Below are 20,353 nucleotides of genomic sequence, written 5' to 3'. Positions count from 1 at the left end.
GGCCGAGTTCCCTGGGTCAGATAATACTGCCTCTGACACCCTGATCTAGGCGCTCAGGTGGGTCTGTAGCAGGGAGACATTCCCTGCGGCCCCTCTGGCCCCACTCTGGCTGGGTACATTCCCTGGTGCCTGTTACTGGCCCCTTGCGGCAGTCCCAGGCTTTGCTGGCATCAGCGGCCGGTGACGGGGAGAGAACGGGGGACAAAGCTCGGGAGAGGCAGGAAAGTGACTCAGCCTATTCCAGCCTGAGTTTGTGCCCGAGGGGAGGGAAGCCCCTGTATGTCTGCAGGTCTCAGTAACACAGCCAAGATCCCACTGGAGGGCAAATGCTCATGGACACGTAGGCACCAGCGCTCCCCGCACAGGGGAGAGGGCAGGAGAGGGACTGGATAGAGCAGAAGAGGCAGCAGGTGCAGAAAGTAGGGAGAGAGGTTCCCAGCCCCCAAGCTGCCCAGACCCATTCATAGGTCATCCTGGGCAGATTGTCTTGGGAGCAAGGGGCAGGAAGGAAAAGCCAGTTCCTGCCCCTCCCAGTCTCCATGTGACCGGGGTGGGGGACTTCCTGTCCTCAGGGACACTGTCAGAGAATCCCCCAGAGAGGCAGGTTTGGAACTTCTGCTCTTTTCTAGCATTTGTCTCAGAGACTCTGTCCCTGGGAGGGTGTAAAAGAGCCTGGGGGGAGGTGTCAGGCCTGTATTGCTGCAGCACGATTGAGGGTTTCCCAGCATGGCACAGCCTAGAGTGTCTGTCTTCAGGGAGGGAGCCTGTGGGAAGTGGGGTGTGAAATGGACCCAACGCCCTTTGGAAAACTCCCCAAACACCCCTCTTACCCTGACAGGCTGAAGACTCATGTCCCCATTTTGCTCGGGATCGTCCCAATTTCCAGGAGGCAGCGCAGGGAAATGGCTGTGGTGGAGCCAGCTCAGGTAGGGGATTGTGTGGGGAGCTACAGGTGGGTTATTGCAGTTGGCGAGGGGCAGGATATACACAGGGAGGGGGCAGGGTGGGATAAACCTGCTGTGACTTGCTCAGCCTAGGGCCTGATGGTCTGAACAGGCCCATTGGGTGGGGAGTGAACGTTCTCCCATTTCTAAAAGAGGAAGCACGGCATGGACAGGGCAGGGAAAACTGACCAGAGTCTTCATTGGTCCATCAATGGCTACTAGCCAGAATGGGCAGGGAGGGTGTCCTGAACCTCTGTTTGCCAGAAGCTGGGAATGGGTGACCGGGGGTGGATCACTTGGGGATCCCTGTTTTGTTCATTCCCTCAGGGGTACCTGCATTGGCCACTGTGGGCAGACAGGACACTGGGGCTACGTCTACACTAGCAGCTTCTTGCGGAAGATCAGACATTCTTCTGCAAAAATTTGCCAGCTGTCTACACTGCACGAGCATTCTTCCAGAAGTAAATTTACAGTATAGCATTGTACAACAGGGCTTCTTCCGGAAGAGTTATTCCTCTCCCAATGAGGAATAAGCTTTCTTGTGCAAGAGGGCAGAGTAGACAGGCAACATGAATTTCTTGTGCAAGAAAGCTAAACACTTTCTTACCCAAGAGAGCGTCTACACTGGCACGGATGCTTTTGCGCAAAAGCACATCTCTAGCGCAAAAGCACGTGCCAGTGTAGACGCTCTCTTGTGCAAATGCTGTAACGCAAAAACTCTTGCGTTAAAAGTATTTGCGCAAAATCATGCCAATGTAGACGTAGCCTGGGTGTCCTTAGCCAGCCCGTGAGTGGTACAAAGGGGCCCGGCAACACTGACTTTCTGTAGTTTGAAAGGCACACCTACAGCTCAGATGAGGTGGCCGAGTGGTTAAGGTGCTGGGCTGCTAATCCAGTGTGCTCTGCATGTGTGGGTTCAAATCCCATCCTCATCAGGTGTTTGCAGCTTTGCTTCTGCCAGAGATCTCTTCAGTTCAGTGCCAATTTCTCCTGTAACACTGCCTGCCTGCTGCAGCCTGGGGACACTCCCAGATGGGACCCTCAATCCCTTCTGCCCTCAAAGGTAAACCTCACAAACAAGATTCCAGGCAACCAGGCCATGGGTGTCTTTGAGGCTATGTCTACACTACAGACTTCTTGTGCAAGAGAGTGTCCAGCCTGCAGAGTACCTGTGCTTTTTTTGATAGGGGAGTGACCAAAACACAGACTCAATACGAGCAGGATTTGAATCTGCCAAACCCATCATAGAAGCAGGTAGGAGCAAGCAGCCAGCAGGGTGGCCGGTAGGAGAAATAGAAGATAGCTGGTAGGAACAGTGCTGGTGGGAGCAGCCAGCAGGTGGGCAGTAGGGGTAACAGCAGGTAGCTCGTAGGAGTGGCTAGTAAGAACAGCAGCAGGTAGCCAGCAGGGTGGCTGGAGGAAGTGGCCAGCAAGCAGCCGGTAGAAGCAGTGGCGAGTGGCCAGCAGAGTGAGTGAGAGGCCTTATGCCCACCTCCCAAGAGTGGGAGGTGAGCTCTGAAAATCACTTCCAAGTTCTTATCTGCCCTGAGCAAGGGATGCAACTGTGAGTGGGGTACAAAGAAAGTTTGGGCATGTGAATGGGGCACTTTCTTTAATGGCAAAGGACATTGTTCAATCCCCTTGAGCGGGGACTTACTTGTGGGTTGGTTCTGAACCCTGCTTGTGGTATTTTCCTGGGCGAATGCCATGTTACTTCTCGCCTTCTTTCATTAAAGGTTTCTGTTCTACATTCAGACTCTGTGCTGTCCAGTGGGGAAGCATCGCCTCCCTGAGGTGCCCAGCGGTGTGTGTGGATTTCCCCGGTTGCTGGGCCATGGGGTGAAGCATCAAACCAGCCCCCTCCTGTGGGGCTTGTGAGTGTTGCTGAATCTGTGCCTCTGTGCCTGGCCAATGGCAAACTTAGTCTGGGGGCCACACAAAGACCCCGCTGGGCTGAGCAGGAAGTAGCTGAGACTTTGCTTTGTCTGTGCCTGTGGGCTTGGCTATCTTCAGCCTGGAAATCTCCTGGCTCCTCAGTCCATTGGTCTGGATCATAGAATCATTGAATCATAGACCTTAGAAGGCAATCAAGTCCAGCCCCTTGCCCAAAGCAGGATCAATCCCAATTAAATCAACCCAGCCAGGGCTTTGTCATGCTGGGACTTAAACACCTCTAGGGATAGAGACTCCACTACTTGCCTAGGTAACCCATTCCAGTGCATGGAGTGTTACAGAAGTTGGAATAATGGAATTGCTGTGTAGATGCTCATATTGCTATTTCGGAATAATGTCTGTTATTCCCAAGTAATGCTGCTGTGTAGATGCATCCTAAGAGAAATGCTAAGCAAGTCCTCTTACAGTGTCAGGGGAGACAGCAAAATGAGGCCACTTCTCTTGATAGAAAATGGAGGCTGTGTCAGAAGGGGGATTTGAACCCACACCTCCACTTGGAGACCAGAACACACAAATGATGGAAAGACAGTATCTTGAGTCCAGTGCCTTAGACCACTTGGCCATCCTGTCACCCACATAGGTAACTTCAGCTGCAGTTTTCTTACATGTGTGTGTTGCTCCAGTAGGCCAAGAGGGCACCTCTCTTTCCCTACCTAATAGCCGTTCAACAGCACAGCTGGATTTATACACACTCAGCCTCACCTACAGTTGCAAGGTGTTTTGCAGTGAGCTGACAACAAGCAGAAGAAGGGAAACCACTGGCCGTCAGAACCAAGACTTGGAATTCTTCTGTGCCAGGAGTCTGTGTCAGTGCCCTTGGGGAACCTAAGCTGGGTGGTGCCTGGGTTTGTTGGCTCCATAGCAGGGGTGCCTCTTCTGCAGGACGGTGCTTGTTCCTGGGGCTAACGCTTATCCCTGCGACACGTCAGCTGCGTCTAGACTGGCAAGTTTTTCCACAAAAACAAAGGTCCCACTCAGCTCTAACCAAACCGCATAGGTGCCAAAAAGTGCTCTAGATCTCTGTCTCTGCAGATGTTCCCTAGGGCTGCATCTAGACTGGCAAGCTTTTCCGCAAAAGCAGATGCTTTTGCGGAAAAACTTGCCAGCTGTCTACACTGGCCACTTGAATTTCTGCAAGAACACTGACGATCTCATGTAAGATTGTCAGTGTTCTTGTGGAAATGGTATGCTGCTCCCGTTCGGGCAAAAGCCCTCTTGTGCAAATGTGCGGTATTGTTTTGCGCAAAAAAGCCCCGATCGCGAAAATGGCGATCGGGGCTTTCTTGCACAAAACCACATCTAGATTGGCATGGATGCTTTTCCACAAAAAGTGCTTTTGCAGAAAAGTATCCGTGCCAATCTAGACGCTCTTTTCCGCAAATGCTTTTAACTGAAAATCTTTTCCATTAAAAGCATTTGCGGAAAATCAGTCTAGACGCAGCTGTTGTGCGTCGCAGGAATAAGTGTGCCTGGCGTGCAGGAGTGAGGAACCTACCCCAAATAGACATGCACCCCCCCCAACACTCTGTTCTGCTTGAGACCCCAGAGCCCTCCCTTTGCTTGACTGGTGCCCTCCAAATGGGAAATTGCGGGAGGGGAATTAGATCTAGGGGAAGATTTCTAGACTCCCACAACAGCGCACAACAGCGAAGCCGTTGCCAGTGGTTCTGCAAGGCAAGATGAGCTTTACCTGCTCCCCTCAGCCTGACTCACTACTTGGCCTCATTCCTGCCTCCCTTCTGGGACTGACCCAGTGGCCAAAAGGGGCTGCGGCTGTGGCTGCCCATGGCAGGGAAGAAGATGGGTGGTGAGACCCTGGCGGCAAGTGGATCTAGCCGCCTCTTTGCTGCTTGGGCCTGGCTCTCAGCATGGGGCAGGCGGAGACACCTTGATAGGTGAAGCAGGGGAAGAGAAGCAAGGAGCTAAGTGCCAGCTGACAGTCACTGGTGTCCCTCTGCCTCCTGGGACCACCCCTCTCTGAGCCTCCAACTGCCTGTCTCTCACTCTGTGCCCCTTTTGGGGAGTCCACTCGCTCTGGTCTCCAAGGGTCTCCCGCTCCCATAAGGAATGACACAGCCCTGTTGTCTAGCCCAGAGCCACTCCCAGCCAGTGTGACACAGGAGGGTTTATTGAGCATCTGAGTACAGCATAGGGTCACTCCTTCCTTGGCTGAAGTCCCCTTTCCCCCATTATGTGTGGCTGGCAGTGGTTGCTAGATGGATCCATTCACATGTAGCTGAAACATCCCTCATTTATCTGCACCCAGCTCAGTCTGGCTATGTCTGCACTCACGGCTTCTTACGTCAGAAGTATGCTAATGAGGCTAAGCATGGAATATCACTGAACCTCATTTGCATACCTAATTAACCATTTTTGCAGAAGAGGCTCATGCGCCAGAAGGAGCTGTCTACATTGCCCCTTCTTGCACAAGAAAAACCCTCTTGCGCAATACCATTACGCCAATTATTTTCAGGAATAACGGCATTGCACAAGAGGGTTTTCCTTGCTAAGGGCCTCCAGTGGCCCCTCTCTCTCCCTACTTGGTCTCCCAAAAGCCAGCTCTGGTTGGGCAGAAAGATGCTGGGACCTGACAGCCTCCCTTTGCCTAGCAGAAGCAAAGCCATGGAGATAGCTGAGTTGTTAACTTGGGGAAGTGCCTGGAGGCAACCAGATGGCTGGGAGGGAGCCAGAGCCAGGCAGGATCACGGGAGGGGAAAGGGGTGAAGCAGAGAACAGACACAGAGCACCAGAAAAGAACATCCATGAATGTCAGGGAGAGGCAGAGGTGGCAACATGGCAGCAGCATTTTCCTCCCTAACACTTCTGGAAAGGGGCAGCCTCAGGAAACATTGAGCAGAACCTTCAACCCCCAAAAGGCAGCTGGACGTACTCTTTCTCCTCCCCTCCATCACTTCCTTGTGTGTGCTGGATGCAAACAAGCCTCCCTGTGGTGAGGAAACGTATAGCCCCTGGGGGCAGCCAGTTTTCTTCCCTTCTCTTGGGCCCCTTTGAAGAGGTTGCCTGTTTAGTAAAAACTGCTCATGAAGGTAAAGTGACTCTGGTGGGATTTGAACTTAAAAAAATCTTTGCATGATTAGTCTGATTCACACTGAGCACCACAGCTTAGATACCCAAAACTTTTTCCATTATACCATAGAGCCCCACAAGCTGCAATTTCTTCATCTGCTCTCTCTGCACCAGACTGTCTCACTTACACATTGACTCCAGGCCCCAGCAAGGCCATGGCTCCCATCAGGGGGCTGGGTCACTAAGAGCAAGATTTACACAGGTGGGGAGGTGCCCACAGGGGCAGGTCTGGGCCTCCTCATCCCTTTGCCAAGATGGGGCCTTCTCCAAGCAACCAGAGAAACTCCTCTCAGACCCATGGGCCTGGGGGTAGTGGAGAGCAGGTTGCTCACCTTTGAGAGGCAGGGGCTCCAGGGGCTCTTGCTGCATACAGCTGAGGGGAGGAGGGGACTCTCCCCTGGGCATCCCCACAAGTGCACTTTGCATTGCCCCTCTGTGCCTTCCCCCACACGCACCTTCCACTGCCTGCCCTTCCCACTTTCCTCTCCCCCTTTGCCTGCTGGTAAAACAAACAGGACTTTTCCATTGAAAGAACAAAATTTGTGTTTTTATGTGGGGAATGTAGAATGTAGAACTGGGGAGAGGCTGGTGGAAAGGGGAAGAAGGGGGGCTCAGGGATGGGACTGGCACCTGCCTCAGGTGGTCCCACTGCCACATGTGCAGGGACATCGGCAGCTATGGGGAGAAGCCAGAGGATTGGGGCAGGGGAGACTTGAGCAGGAGTGGGTTCAGGGGCAGCTGTTTGGCCACTGAAGCAGGTGGCCAGGCAGTTGGCAGCAGCTCTGTGTGCTGGGCACATGCTGCAGGCCTGAACATATTGAGGCCTCGCTGTGGTTTGGGCTGGGGAGCTTTGGGATAGCTACTACAGCAGCAATTTAGGCATCAGGTCACCCCGTTGGGGAGAATGGAGGGAAGAGAAGAGTTTTATCTGCTAGTGGGGAAAGCATGCCAGGCTAAGGCCCTTTTAGCCATGCAGTAAGTACAGGAGCCTCTCCATACCAGCTCTTTGGCCTGCTTCCTGCAAAGCTCTCTGCCTTTTGCTTGTTTTCTGCTCCCTTGTCCATAGCAGATATCTAAGCAGCCTTGTGGCCAACATGGGGCTTGAACCCATACCTTGAGCATTAGTAGCACCATGCTCTAATCAACTGTGCTAGTCAGCCTATAGGAACCCTACTCACAAGTGGCCTTTTCACAAAGGCACCTCTGTAGCTGCCAAACGTTCTTGTCTGATTGGGCCACTAGTGACTCGCTGTGATGTGGGCTGCTAGTCCAGCTGGTCTGAGGTTTGGTCAAGGTGGCTGGCAGCCGGCATGGCACATTGAGAACCAGAGCAAAGAAGCATCTGGAATCTCTTGTTGCCAGCATCTTGCCTCCCAGCATCTTCCCTGTCATCAGCAGCTGCAGCCCCTTTTGGCAACTGGGTCAGACTGGGAAGGGAAGCGGAAATGGGACCAAGTAGGGAGTCAGGCTGAGGGGAGCAGGCAAAGCTCATCTTGCCTTGCAGGGCCAGCGGCAACAGCTTCTCTCTTGTGCACTCCTGAGGAGAAAAACGCCCTGAGAGAGAAGTAGCAGACTCAGAGCTGAGGGTGCATCTGCCAAAATAGCTCATTGGGGAGAGCGTTAGGCTGAAGATCTAAAGGACCCTGGTGAAGCTGAGGCAGCATCACTGAACAGCTGGAGCCTACAGTGCACAGATGATACCTGCCTGGGAATAGCCCCATTACCCTCAGCACAGCAGGGTGTTTCTAGTGACAAGACAGGGGACGTGCTGGGTCTCTGCCGTCCACAGCCTCTCCCGTCACATTCGTATTCCCCATTGTGCACAATAGGCCACAAACTGATTTTGTTCTCTCAGGTGGGTGATTCTGCAAGGGTAGAGCATAGGAGCCCCTCCCCTTCATTTTTTCTTTGCACGGGGAGCATTGGGACTCACACCCAGCACCACATTCCCCAGGGGCAGGGGTGTCTCCTTCCTGCTGTTCACAGGTAGAGCCAGCCAGGGGCTAAGCCCCTCCAGTGGCCCTTCTCTCTTTCTACTGGACTTCTCAAAATGTCAGACCTGGCAAGGCAGAAAGCTGCAGGGGCCCAGGCCTCCTGTACCTTCAAGTGTCTGTTCAAAACCCAAAGGTTTTTTCGCTTTTCTCTGTAGCATGGGGTACAGATCACAGCTGGAGGATTCTCTGTATCTTGGGGTCTTCAAACTATTTGAAGGCTTCAATATCTTAGATATAGGTGAGAGGATTATTCTAGGAGGGGGTGGGTGAGATTCTGTGGCCTGCTGCTGCACAAGTGACACTGTGTCCACCCAGTACTGTGCAGTACCTGGAGGATTTGCTGTAGGCAGTAAGACAGGGGCCTCAGTCACCTGTACATCATTCCAAAAAGATTCTCTGTGTGGCCCACCAGACTGTTTGTTTCCTATTGTCCATGGACATGAGTAACCAGATTCCAGCACAACTGCACATCCCACACATAGGGGCTGGTTTGATTCTGAACCCCATGGCTCAACTATGAGACCCTCACACTCTCCCCGAGCTCTGGGAGTCAGGAGTCACCAGCAATCCAAAGAGATGTTATAAGCCTTCTCTTGCCTTTTCTTTTTATATCACCTGTAATATCTAATAAATCTTGCATTTATTTGCATTAAGCAATTTATTTCTTCTTGGTTACCCTCCAGATCTGAGAGCAGAGTCTGGCTGGCCCAGCCTCTAAAGAAAGACAGTTTGGTAAGGTGCTTGCTCAGGGTTACAAAAGCTGCTGGGCAGCCACGGACTGTGGAGAAGCAGATGTGCCCTTGGGAAGACCTCTGCACAGTAAAACCACAGTCCTAGGCAAAAATAAATTGGAAAAAGAAACACAAATGTCTGGGATAAGAACTGAGAGAGGGTTTCATACTGGCCAGAACAACATTTCCGCCCTATTCTGTTCTTCAGTAAAAAACTCTCAGAGCAGGAAAGCCACTGGTCTGTCTCCGAGAAGGAATGCTATGCCATCATATACGCTCTAGAGAAGCTATGACCGTGTATTTGCAGACAGCACTTCCATCTGCAGACTGACCATTCTGCTCTGAAGTGGTTTCACACAGTCAAAGAGACTAACAAGAAACTCCTTTGGTGGAGTTTGGCTCCCCAAGACCTTGTCTTTGACATACCACACATCTCAGGAGCTTCTAACAAAATGGCTAATGCACTCTCCCATGAAAGTTTTCTGGACTAAGCCAGTTAAAACTCTCCCTATATCTAAATCATTGTGTTCCATGCACACAGGGGAGCTTGTTTAGTTCTTTGTGTATTCAGCAGTGAATTTAGTGTGAGCAGGTATATTATGTTTTTGTCTAAACTGCCAGAAAAAAAATCACAGCCAGTGTGGACCACCCGTCTGGCCCAGTCTGTGATTTGAGAGGTGTGTGACGGACAGGAGGAGTGCTGGCCTTTTCTAAACATCTCCATATTCAGTAACTAAAAGGTTCAACCAAGGTAGCTAGAAAGTGTGGGCAGGAAGCCAGAAGAACCAATAAGATAGTGTTGACATTTGAATTAGAAGAGATACCTGCCTGCTATGTTTCTTCGTGTGAGTTTTAAGTCAGGAGCTGGAGAAAAAAAGATTAATTGAACTAGGCAGAATTACCTTACCTACAAAGAATACAGGGCATGGAAATAGACTGGACCTTGAAGCACGAGTATGGGTAGACCGGAAATATCTCTTTAGAAGTAATCAGGTAATTTTCTTTGTTTTGTTGTTTAGTTAAACTTCTCTGTACTAAGTCAATGGTTGCCCTTCCCTCTACACTGTAACCTTAAGATGAAACCCAGAGATGAATTTCTCTTTACTATTAATTTGTTCTTTTCTCAGTTGCATTAAAACACCTAGCAACCAAGTATACTTTATCAAGTAGACACAGCCAGGGTGTCCGGAATTATTCCCTACATTCCCAACACAGGACAAGCTGTGGGAGAAGAGAGAACTCCAGAGGCTGCCCTAAAGCAGCCCCCTTACCTCCTCTGCCTCAGAGAAAGCAGCAACAGCAGGAATGGTGGAGGTCAGGCCTACTGAAGTGGAGAAAGGGGGGGACAATAGTCCCTGAAAGAGATAGGAGAGAGCTCCCCCCACCCAGAAGCAGGGCAGGAAAGACCCCACACACCCTCAATAGCTAGAAAAGCAGGTGGAAAAGGGGGCCTGGCCTATAATGTAATGGTAGCCGGGGCCTGCTAGACACAAAAAGGCAACCCACTCCACAGGCACCCCTCACCCAAAAAAGGAGAGAGAAGGGGAGTAGAAGAATGTGCAGCACACCTAGAGCAGGGAACTACCAAGGCCTCACAGAGTCTACAAAATCCTATAGAAAGCAGCCATATTGGGAGGAGGGGTTAATACCCTCTTGTTTCCCAATTAGCCTCACCTGAATACAGCCCAGTAATCAGGGCAGATAATGAAGGCCTAATTAGGAATCAGCCTGCAACAGGTATTAATTAAGCACCTGTTGCTACTTAAGGCCTCCCGGTCCCTATAGAATGTTTCCTCCCAGGCAGCAGGGGGTAGAGTTCTGAGAGGTGCAGAGCACAGCCAAGCTGAACCCCAAGATAAAAGGCAGAGGCTAATAAAAGGAAGTGGTGGGTGAAGTGGCCCATGGAGAGGTAGTGGTATTAGAAGCCCTGCCAGCTGCTCTTCCTGTAGGGTCCCTGGGAGGAGTCCAGTGGAGTGGGCAGGCCCAGGCTCCCACTCCCATGCCAGGAAGACTAGAACAGACCAAAGACCAGGAAAAGGGGGTTTGTTTTCCTTCTCGCATAAAATGCATAGACCTCCACCTACTCTGGAGACAAGATGTTACACATGTAAGACTCATGATCCTCTACGTTGTCTGTCTTTTGGTAACACTGGGGCTGTGTCTACACTAGCCACTTATTCCGGAAAAGCAGCCGCTTTTCTGGAATAACTTGCCAGCTGTCTATACTGGCCCCTTGAATTTCCAGAAAAGCACTGATGATCTACTGTAAGAAATCAGCCGCTTTTCCAGAAATACTATGCTGCTCCTGTTCGGGCAAAAGTCCTTTTTCCGGAAAAGGGCCAGTGTAGACAGCACAGTAGTGTTTTCCGCAAAAAAGCCCTGATCGCGAAAATGATGATCGGGGCTTTTTTGCGGAAAAGCGCGTCTACATTGGCATGGACGCTTTTCTGGGAAAAGTGCTTTTCCAGAAAAGCATCCTGCCAATGTAGATGCGCTTTTTCCAGAAATACTTATAACAGAAAACTGTTCCATTTTAAGCATTTCTGGAAAATCATGCCAGTATAGACGTAGCCTGGTGGTGGAAGCGGGTGGGGTTGGGAGCAAGGCCTAAGGGAGGGGTGGGGCATCTGTCAAAACAATACGGTGAGGAAACCTATCAAGGCATTTACTACTGATACAGCACTTTCTTCAGGCTGCCTTCCAAGGTCAGCAGCAATCCAACCCTCAGGGCTTCTTGGAGACCTTCTTCAGGTATGTCAGAGAGTGACTACAGGACTTAAATGTTGTCCGCAGCTCTGCAGGAAGCTACATGGCACATAGCACTAGCTCAGTGCAGAGTCAGGTCAGCAAACTTTTGTTTCCACCCTAGAGCCTAAGGAGATCCAAAAAATCCTCTAACTCTGGAACCCCAGAAAAGTAAATCTGGCCTATGAGAAGCCTATGAGAAGCCCTGAACTTCAGTGCTCCCTGTCTCTTCCCCTCACCCTGTGAATGCCAAAAGACGGAGGTGTCTCAGTCAGGGGCCACATCTTCGAGTGTTCTCCAACTGATTTTTCTGTGGCTGAGTGGCTCCCAATACAAAAAAGGTTCTCCACCCTTACAATAAGTAAAAACATTGGTTTTTTTGTATGTATTCAACATAAATATTTTACATAATATACAATAAAGTTTGATCAACTAACATGAGAAAGTTAAAAGGTTTAATCTCTTCAGTAATTTAAATGTAACTCCCCAGATGCAGCCCTAGCAAAATGGCTTGACTAATTACGTAATTAACAGTGAGTTTCCATTAGCAACAGTAGTCTACAGGTTTGGAGAGGGCAGGGCTGGGTCTGGGCACTGATGAGGGAATCCACTCAGGTCAAATTGCTCAAAACCAGGACTGCTTACAGTCCTTGACTGGAGACCTTTCCGAAATAGGCCACAAACCAGTTATACAGAGCACTTTATCTGCCAGTCCACCTATAGGAAGCCACATAAGTAAAACCTCTCAGATACCCCAGCTCTTCCTGTGCCACAATCAGCCCTGGTCTTACACACAGGTGAGAGGTTATAGAGCCCAATCTCTCCAACCCAGAACAGATTCACCCGGTTCCAAAGAACCAGTGATGAATCTCTGGTCAATTTATACTTTAGATCTTACCCACAAGATCATAGGGGACCAATCCTTTAGAATCTAAAGGTTTATTAATAAAAGAAAAAAAAGGTTGAGAGTAAGGTTGTTAATACATTATATACATCAATCAGCAAATTCTTGATGCAGGATCTTAGCAGAGATGTTAAAAACTGCTAGCATAAAAGTCTTTGGCATACATAGTATATCAGGATGGGTCAGCACTCATTCCCCTTGTCTCTGTCCTTAGCAAGGCTTCATCTGGGATAAGTAGCAAGACTGAAGACAAGATGGAGCCGCCCTCATGATGTTTGATATTCATTCCTGGTGTCTTCCAAGCTGGACCTAGTCACATGGTCAAGTGACCTGTTTCATATGCCAGCAGCCACTGTAACCTGGCTGCTTTGCAGCTTACCACATGCATTCCTCAGCTGTGTATTGGCCACCCGGAGAGCCACTGTCCTTGGATCCATACTGATTAGCATAGTCACTCATTGGACATTCTTTGCCCATGACAGGCAGTCCATACACAGCATCAACAGAGCCCATAGTCATAACTCCCCATACAAACTCCAAACAAGTACATGAATACCATACATAGAATCAACACAATATCAGCTTTCATTTGATATCTCACATGGCCCACTTTGTACCAAATTTGAAGCAAACAATTCCCCATGATCACAGAAAGTGATCTGTATGCTCACCTTAAAATCCAATAATGTAACAGGGGGCTGAAGAAAGGGTTGGAGTCTTGAGGAAGGATCTGGGATGCAGAAGCAGGCAGCTATCTGGCCAGGGGGAGGGTACAAGAAAAAAGGAGGGTGCCAGAGCAAGTTGGGGGTGCTGGCTGCCAGGGGAAAGGGAATTGAGGAGATTGGGAGGGAGTATCTGGGGAGGAAAGCAAATATTACCTGGATTTGGGCCCCCATGCAGCAACATCTGCAGCCACACTGTCCTGGTCACCCCGGAGGGAGGCTCTGCTGTTGCAGCAGCAGCCACAAAGACCAGGACCAGCCCCGGACACCAGAGGCACAACTGCTGCAACCAATGGCTGTGCATAGACTGGCAAGTTGATTTTGTGGAAAAACTTGCCACTTGTCTACACTGGCCATTTGAATTTCCGCAAGAACACTGACAATCTCATGTAAGATCATCAGTGTTCTTGCGGAAATACTGTTCTGCTCCCATTCGGGCAAAAGCACTCTTGTGAAAATGATTTGCGCAAGAGGGCCAGTGTAAACAACACAGTACTGTTTTCGGCAAAAAAGCCCCTATCGCGAAAATGGTGATCGGGGCTTTTTTTGCAGAAATGCACGTCTAGATTGCCAATCTAGACACAATTTTCCGAAAATGCTTTTAATGGAAAAAATTCCATTAAAAGCATTTTCGGAAAATCATGCCAGTGTAGACATAGCCATTCAATCCAGGGCCAGAGATGCTACTGCTGCAGCCATGCAGAGGCACCCCTGACATGGCCATGTAGCCCTGGAGGCCAGCAGTGCAGTGGCAGCAGTGCCTCTAATGCCAGCCTCAGGTTGTGTGGCAAGGACTCAGCCTAGCGCTGCCTCCTCTCTAGAAGTTACACAACACAACGAAGGGGTGGGGCTAAGCTCCTTCCCCCTCAGCACATACTCATTTGGAGGTGGGGCCTGGCATTACCTTGTGGACAGGATCAAAGCCTTAGGCAGGCTAGATTGTGCCATCAGAGAAAATTTTGCTCACCACCACTATAGGGTTTCTCAAATGTGTGGCTTCAATGACATGCAACAAGGCTTGAAATCTCGCAATAACATTTCCCAAAGTCAGAGCACTTGAAGGATTTCACTCTTGTGAGAGTTCTCTTATGGACAACAAACTGTGACCTCTGACTGCAGCATTTCCTACAGTCAGAACAGCTGAATGGTTTCTTGCATGTGGGTTTTCCTATGTCTAACCAGTTGCAACCTCTGACTGAAGCATTTCCCACAGTCAGAGCAGCTGAAGGGTTTCTCTCCTGTGTGAGCTCTCCTATGACTAACAAGGTGTGACCTCTGACTGAAGCATTTCCCACAATCAGAGCAGCTGAATGGTTTCTCTCCTGTGTGAGCTCTCCTATGTCTAACAAAGTATGACCTGTCACTGAAGCATTTCCCACAGTCAGAGCAGCTGAAGGGTTTCTCCCCTGTGTGGGTTCTCTTATGGATAACAAGGTATGACCTCTGACTGAAGCTTTTCCCACAGTCAGAGCAACTGAAGGGTTTCTCTCCTGTGTGGGCTCTCCTATGGATAACAAGGTATGACCGCCGACTGAAGCTTTTCCCACAGTCAAAGCAGCTGAAGGGTTTCTCTCCCGTGTGAACTCTCCTATGGATAACAAGCTGTGACCGGTTATTGAATCTTTTCCCACAGTCAGAGCAGCTGAAGGGTTTCTCTCCTGTGTGGACTCTAATATGATTAACAAGGTGTGACCTCCGACTGAAGCTTTTCCCACAGTCAAAGCAGCTGAAGGGTTTCTCTCCTGTGTGGGCTCTCCTATGGATAACAAGGTATGACCTGTAACTGAAGCTTTTCCCACAGTCAAAGCAGCTGATGGGTTTCTCTCCCGTGTGAACTCTCCTATGGATAATAAGCTGTGACCGGTTATTGAATCTTTTCCCACAGTCAAAGCAGCTGAAGGGTTTCTCTCCCGTGTGAACTCTCCTATGGATAACAAGCTGTGACCTCCGACTGAAGCTTTTCCCACACTCAGAGCAGCTGAAAGGTTTCTCCCCTGTATGAGCTCTCCTATGGATAACAAGGGTTGAGGTCTGACTGAAGCTTTTCCCACAGTCAGAGCAGCTGAAGGGTTTCTCTCCTGTGTGGGCTCTCCTATGGATAACAAGCTGTGACCTGTCACTGAACCTTTTCCCACAGTCACAGGAGCTGAAAGGTTTCTCTTGTGTGTGGGTTCTCCTATGCGTAACGAGGTGTGACCGCCGACTAAGGCTTTTCCCACAGTCAGAGCAGCTGAAGTGTTTCTCTCCTGTGTGGACTCTCCTATGTCTAACAAGGCCTGACCTGTGACTGAAGCTTTTCCCACAGTCAGAGCAGCTGAAGGGTTTCTCTCCCGTGTGAACTCTCCTATGGCTAACAAGGGTTGAGGTCTGACTGAAGCTTTTCCCACAGTCAGAGCAGCTGAAGGGTTTCTCTCCTGTGTGGACTCTCCTATGTCTAACAAGGGTTGAGGTCTGACTGAAGCTTTTGCCACAGTCAGAGCAGCTGAAGGGTTTCTCTCCCGTGTGAACTCTCCTATGGATAACAAGCTGTGACAGGTCATTGAATCTTTTCCCACAGTCAGAGCAGCTGAAGTGTTTCTCTCCTGTGTGGTCTCTCCTATGTCTAACAAGGCCTGACCTGTGACTGAAGCTTTTCCCACAGTCAGAGCAGCTGAAGGGTTTCTCCCCTGTGCAGGCTCTCTTATGGATAACAAGGTTTGAGTTCTTTCTGAAGTTTTTTCCACAGTCAGAGCAGCTGAAGGGTTTCTCTCCTGTTTGGGCTCTTTCATGTTTAACAGGAGTTGTACTGTCACTGCAAGCACAAGGTGAATGTCGATGGGGGATTTTCTTTTGAACAGTTTCTGTGTTTGTTTTCAACCTTCTGATCCTCTGACTGGATTTATCCTGTCCTGCTCCTGGACGGTTTCCCTGCTGCCATTGTAGACTACACTGACTCTCACAAGTCTCTCCTTGCTCAGGACTCTGAGAAACATGCCCTTCACATCTTTCCACTAATAGCCCAAGTGGAGCCATTTGCTCAGGTCCTTCCTCCTGAAGATTCCTCTCACTGTTCTCATTGAGCATCCCATCACCTGCTGGGATGAAGAGAGAAACCACACAGGAGTAATTCCCTGAACTGAGCTGAAAGAAAAATTCTGAATGGTGAACAGAAAATGGGGGACAAACCCAAAGAACAGCTGGAAATATTCAATAATCATGAGCTGAGTTCACCCTGCTCCCCAATCACTCTTTCCCCATCCGGCACTCTCAGACTGGAGTTGAGACAGGCTGAAGGGCCAGTCAGACTTGATGAAAACACAGAAGCAACATCTGCTATGCAAACACAGAAATTGGTTTGAGTCAGATTAGCTGATATCTCACCTGTGTGGGTGTCACTGATGATCTCCCCTTCCTCACAGTCTTGGAGATCCGGGATCTGCAGCTCTTCCCTTCGCTCCACCCAGGAGAGCACATGAGCTTTGGAGACTTGAAATCCTATTTCGAGAGAAATTAACCAAGTGCTAATCTTGTTCATTAAGGTCTGTCCCATTCCTGCTTCTAAAGCCAGGATCTGAGTCTCCTACCCAGAGAGGCTCCTTCCCAACCTTCCAGAGACTGGTCTCTGGCTGGTACAAGATCCCAGGACACACTAATTCCATCCTGCCCCTGTACCACTACCATGTTGGGAATAGCCCAGAAGACTCCCATGGGGAACTGAGCGCTCTGCTGCACTCTGCAGGATACAACTCAGTCTCCTGTAGGGCCTGTTCCATACTTGGGCAGGACAGGAACACGCTGCTCATAAGAGGAGAGCTCTAGGACTTTCAGGACTGACAGACACCCCTAGCCAGGACTCATATTTGAGCTGACACATGTCAGGTCTCTAGGGCTGGGAGGGAAAGGATCCAGCACAGCTCTAGAGCCCTATGGGCTCTGCCCACAAAGCTCTTGACTGGGGGATGGAATTGCCCTGCTCTTGGGCTCAGATGCTCTACTTGAGCCAGAAGGAGACAGGGGAATTGTCTGATCAGGAAAATGAATCCTTAGCTGGCCACTTCAGGCCCTGCCTATGCTCCACACTCCTGATACTGACTGACTGTGCCTGGGTAGGCCCTGTTAGCTGTCCACAACAGCTGTCAGTCCTGCAGACAGCCAGGGCAGTGCTGGCCTGTTTCTGTGGCCAGCCAAAGTGGAGACAGGCTGGGCTGCTTCTCTGCTGCTCATAGATGCTCCTGCAGCTCAGCTCCCCTTCTGCAGCCTTGGTTCGACTCTGCCAGCAGCAGCAGCCCTCCTCTTGTGGCCAGTCGAGCCTGCCATTTGGTGCCCCTCTGGCTTACACAGAATCTACCAGAGGCAGGGAAGGACTCTGAGTTGGCACCTTCCTTCCAGGGGCTCAGCACAATAGCACAAGGGGACCCTGCAGACACTAAGAGCAGCTGCACCCAGTCCCACAACTCTGGTACCTGCCTGGGCCCTTCCACTGACACCGCTGGCCAATGCACAAAATGGGCAAGATGGTGGGAACCACAATGAGACCTTGGCTGTGGGAAGAGCAGCACCACTATTATGTCACTGAACCTCCTCTCACACAGGACCCAGGATTACTGGGGCAGATATTGCTGATATTGGGGGTTTGGGCAATAAAGGACCCTGAACCAAACACAACCCAGCTGCTCCAGAGCACACCCAGCTTTTGTTACACAAGGGGACAGGAATCCTCACCCAGCCAGCTCACAGCTTCGTAATTCTCCTGCATCACATCCCTGTAGAGGGCTCTCTGGCCCGGGTCCAGCAGAGCCCATTCCTCCTCAGAAAAATACACAGCCACCTCCTCAAAGTTCACTGGCTCCACCACGGCCATTTCCTGTCCCTGGCTCTGCAGGCCAGGGGCTGAGCTGGAGTCAAACATGGGTGTTCTGCAGCCTGGCAGGGGGAGAAGGGGAATTGGAGACATTTCAAAAAGGGTTTTAATCCTTTCCACACCCCAATTCTGTCCAGACTCTGTCCCCGATGTAAAACATGCTGGACTCTACGCTGGTTCTAGATATTCCATAAACACCACACACAAGTTAGATCCAAAAGCTATATTGATTTCTCTCAATACCTGGCTTCAGTTACATTACCTTGCCTGCAACAATGGGATTCAGTTCTCAGCACCTAGTGTTTCTGCTAACAAGCCACATATTCATCTGCCTGAACATGGACATAGGTTAAATTTAATTTGGGCTGTAGTATTTATAATCCTTAGTCTTCATGCATTGATTTGCAGCCCAAACTTTGGTTCTCTCATCTGACAGACTTTATAAACTCTCTCCACAACAGACAGGAAGTGAAGTTAATATGAGTATTCAGATACATATTATTAAACACGTGTGCTGAGCGTTTGCAGGATAAAACCTTAAAATTCAGATTCATGGCAACAGAAACTATCCTTAGCCATGCAGTCTGTCCCCTCTGCTGCACAAGCGATTACACTTAGCCCAGCTACCCAGGCTCAAAGTTTGTTCCCCCACAGCATGTTTTCTAGAAAGTCGCCCAGTGTTGATTTGAAGACATCAAGAGATGGAAAACCCACCAGTTCTTTGCTCATTTGTTTCAGCAGCTAATCCTCTTACCCATCAAATATTTGTGCCTCCTCTCTAGCCTGAAATTCTCCAGCTGCAGCTTTCAGTTATTGACTCTCACTGAACTATATCCACTAGACCAGGGGTGGGCAATTCATTTTGATGGTGGGGGAGCGGAGGAGGGAACTCCAAGATTTTGGAAAGTGGTGGAGGGCTGCACTCTTCCAAGACATTAAGCAAGAGATACAGGGTATAGGATGGACACTGGAAGAAGAAGGGAGTTTTGGGTGAGGGTTTGGGATGCAGGAGGGAAAGAAGAGTCTGGGAAGGACTTTGGGTGAAGGAAGCAGGTGTGATCTGGGACACTGTATTAGCCAACTACTCATGAGATATTTAAAGAAAAGTTAATTTAGAGAGTGGCTGAGTGGGCAAATAAGGGGGTGAGGGTTTCTGACCATGAATAGCTTCTTGCATACTTGAATACAGGAAGAGAACTAAGAGTTTGGATATGTGAAGTGGGAGGGGCCGAGAATTAGGAGGGAAAGGCAGAGGTGGGGTGCCAGAGGCAAGCTTTGGCCAGGAGACTTACCTGAGTGACTCCCGACCAGCAGCCAAGCACCTCTCTGAGGCAGGCAGGGAGCCTGTCCAATCCTTGCACAGACTGCGGGGCCATGTGGGTGTGTGAATAACTATGAGCCAGATGGGAGAGGCACAGTGCTTCCTTTCTGGCCAGAGACCAGCCAATGAGATTTTCCTGGGGGTGGAAGCAGTGCCTGTAGCCTTCCTGTTTCACCTTTGCTTTTAGTGGCTTGCAGGTGGGAAGTGGCAAGCACGGAACTAGCCCATTTCTCAACAAGCATCAGTGAGCCAGATCCGATGGCCTGGCTAGCTAGATCCGGCCCATGGGCTGTATTTTGCCCAGGCCTGCACTAGACCAAAGAGCCCTTGGGGATCCAGCAATTTCTCACCATGAACAAACTGATACCTTGGAAGCCAGACAGCTCCCAGCTTTTCAGCCTATATATTGTTTGAAACTTACTGAGCAGTGAAATCTGAGCCTGAAGGTGCTGTCCGTTGTGTGCTTTAGCTTCACCCCTTTAGCATCACACCTCATAGATCAGTGTTCCGCAAAGTGTCTGCAGGTCCCCGTGCAGCGCCCCTGGGTCTCCTCACTGATCAGTGGGTGAGTTTTAGGGCTGTGTGCACCGTGGTCGCTGGATCTGGTTGGTAACTTCAATGACAATCCCATGAAGATGTGTTCACAGGAATTTTCTCATCATTTAAAGAATTTCCACCAGCAAACTCACCCTGTCTGAAAGCTCCCAGGGATTTTCCTCTTGCTTTCTCCAACGCAGAGGGCAGAGTGTCTGGTGGGGAAGGGATAAGAGAGGTGAGATTCCAGGCTCTCCTCTTTATAACAATGTCCCCACGCTGAACTCTGCATTTCACTTGTATCAGAGACCAGACAGAGACACACTCAAGTGTTTAGTATGAAAAGGTCTGAAACTTTCCATGTCCTCTCTAGCTTGGGCACCTCCCAGCAATGGAGCCAACATCTCTGCAGCCTCATCCCCGCCCCAGGAGACACAAACTGAAAGTGAGATTTACTTTTCCCTCCTCATCCCCTCCCACCTGGTTTCTCTCAGTCACTAACCACCTCTTGTCATAACCTAGAGCTGCGCTGGGGGAAGACGTTGCCATAACATTAACTTTACCTTTAAACACCTTTA

General features: G+C 50.0%; 2 protein-coding genes and 1 non-coding gene across 3 annotated transcripts in view; 2 read left to right on the top strand and 1 right to left on the bottom strand.

Moving 5' to 3' along the window:
* Nucleotides 1-20,353, top strand: part of LOC142820483 (butyrophilin subfamily 1 member A1-like) — a 646,031-nt gene that overhangs the window by 509,453 nt on the left and 116,225 nt on the right. The gene's annotated exons all lie outside the window — the stretch shown is intronic.
* TRNAS-GCU (transfer RNA serine (anticodon GCU)) lies at nucleotides 1,798-1,879 on the top strand. Its single transcript has one exon. It is a non-coding gene; the product is annotated as a tRNA-Ser (tRNA).
* Nucleotides 12,109-20,242, bottom strand: LOC149522296 (uncharacterized). The gene is given in 5 exon segments (XM_089771201.1): nucleotides 12,109-14,238; nucleotides 14,240-16,154; nucleotides 16,441-16,554; nucleotides 17,782-17,982; nucleotides 19,663-20,242. Coding segments are annotated over 4 exon segments (2,427 nt in total). The 5' UTR covers nucleotides 17,969-17,982; nucleotides 19,663-20,242; the 3' UTR covers nucleotides 12,109-14,027.

The sequence above is a fragment of the Pelodiscus sinensis genome, chromosome 19 (genome assembly GCF_052426305.1).
Source record: "Pelodiscus sinensis isolate ZL-2025 chromosome 19, ASM5242630v1, whole genome shotgun sequence".
Taxonomy (NCBI): Eukaryota; Metazoa; Chordata; order Testudines; family Trionychidae; genus Pelodiscus; species Pelodiscus sinensis.
The sequence above is the reverse complement of the archived record's forward strand: the minus strand, read 5'-3'. Positions and strand labels throughout refer to the sequence as shown.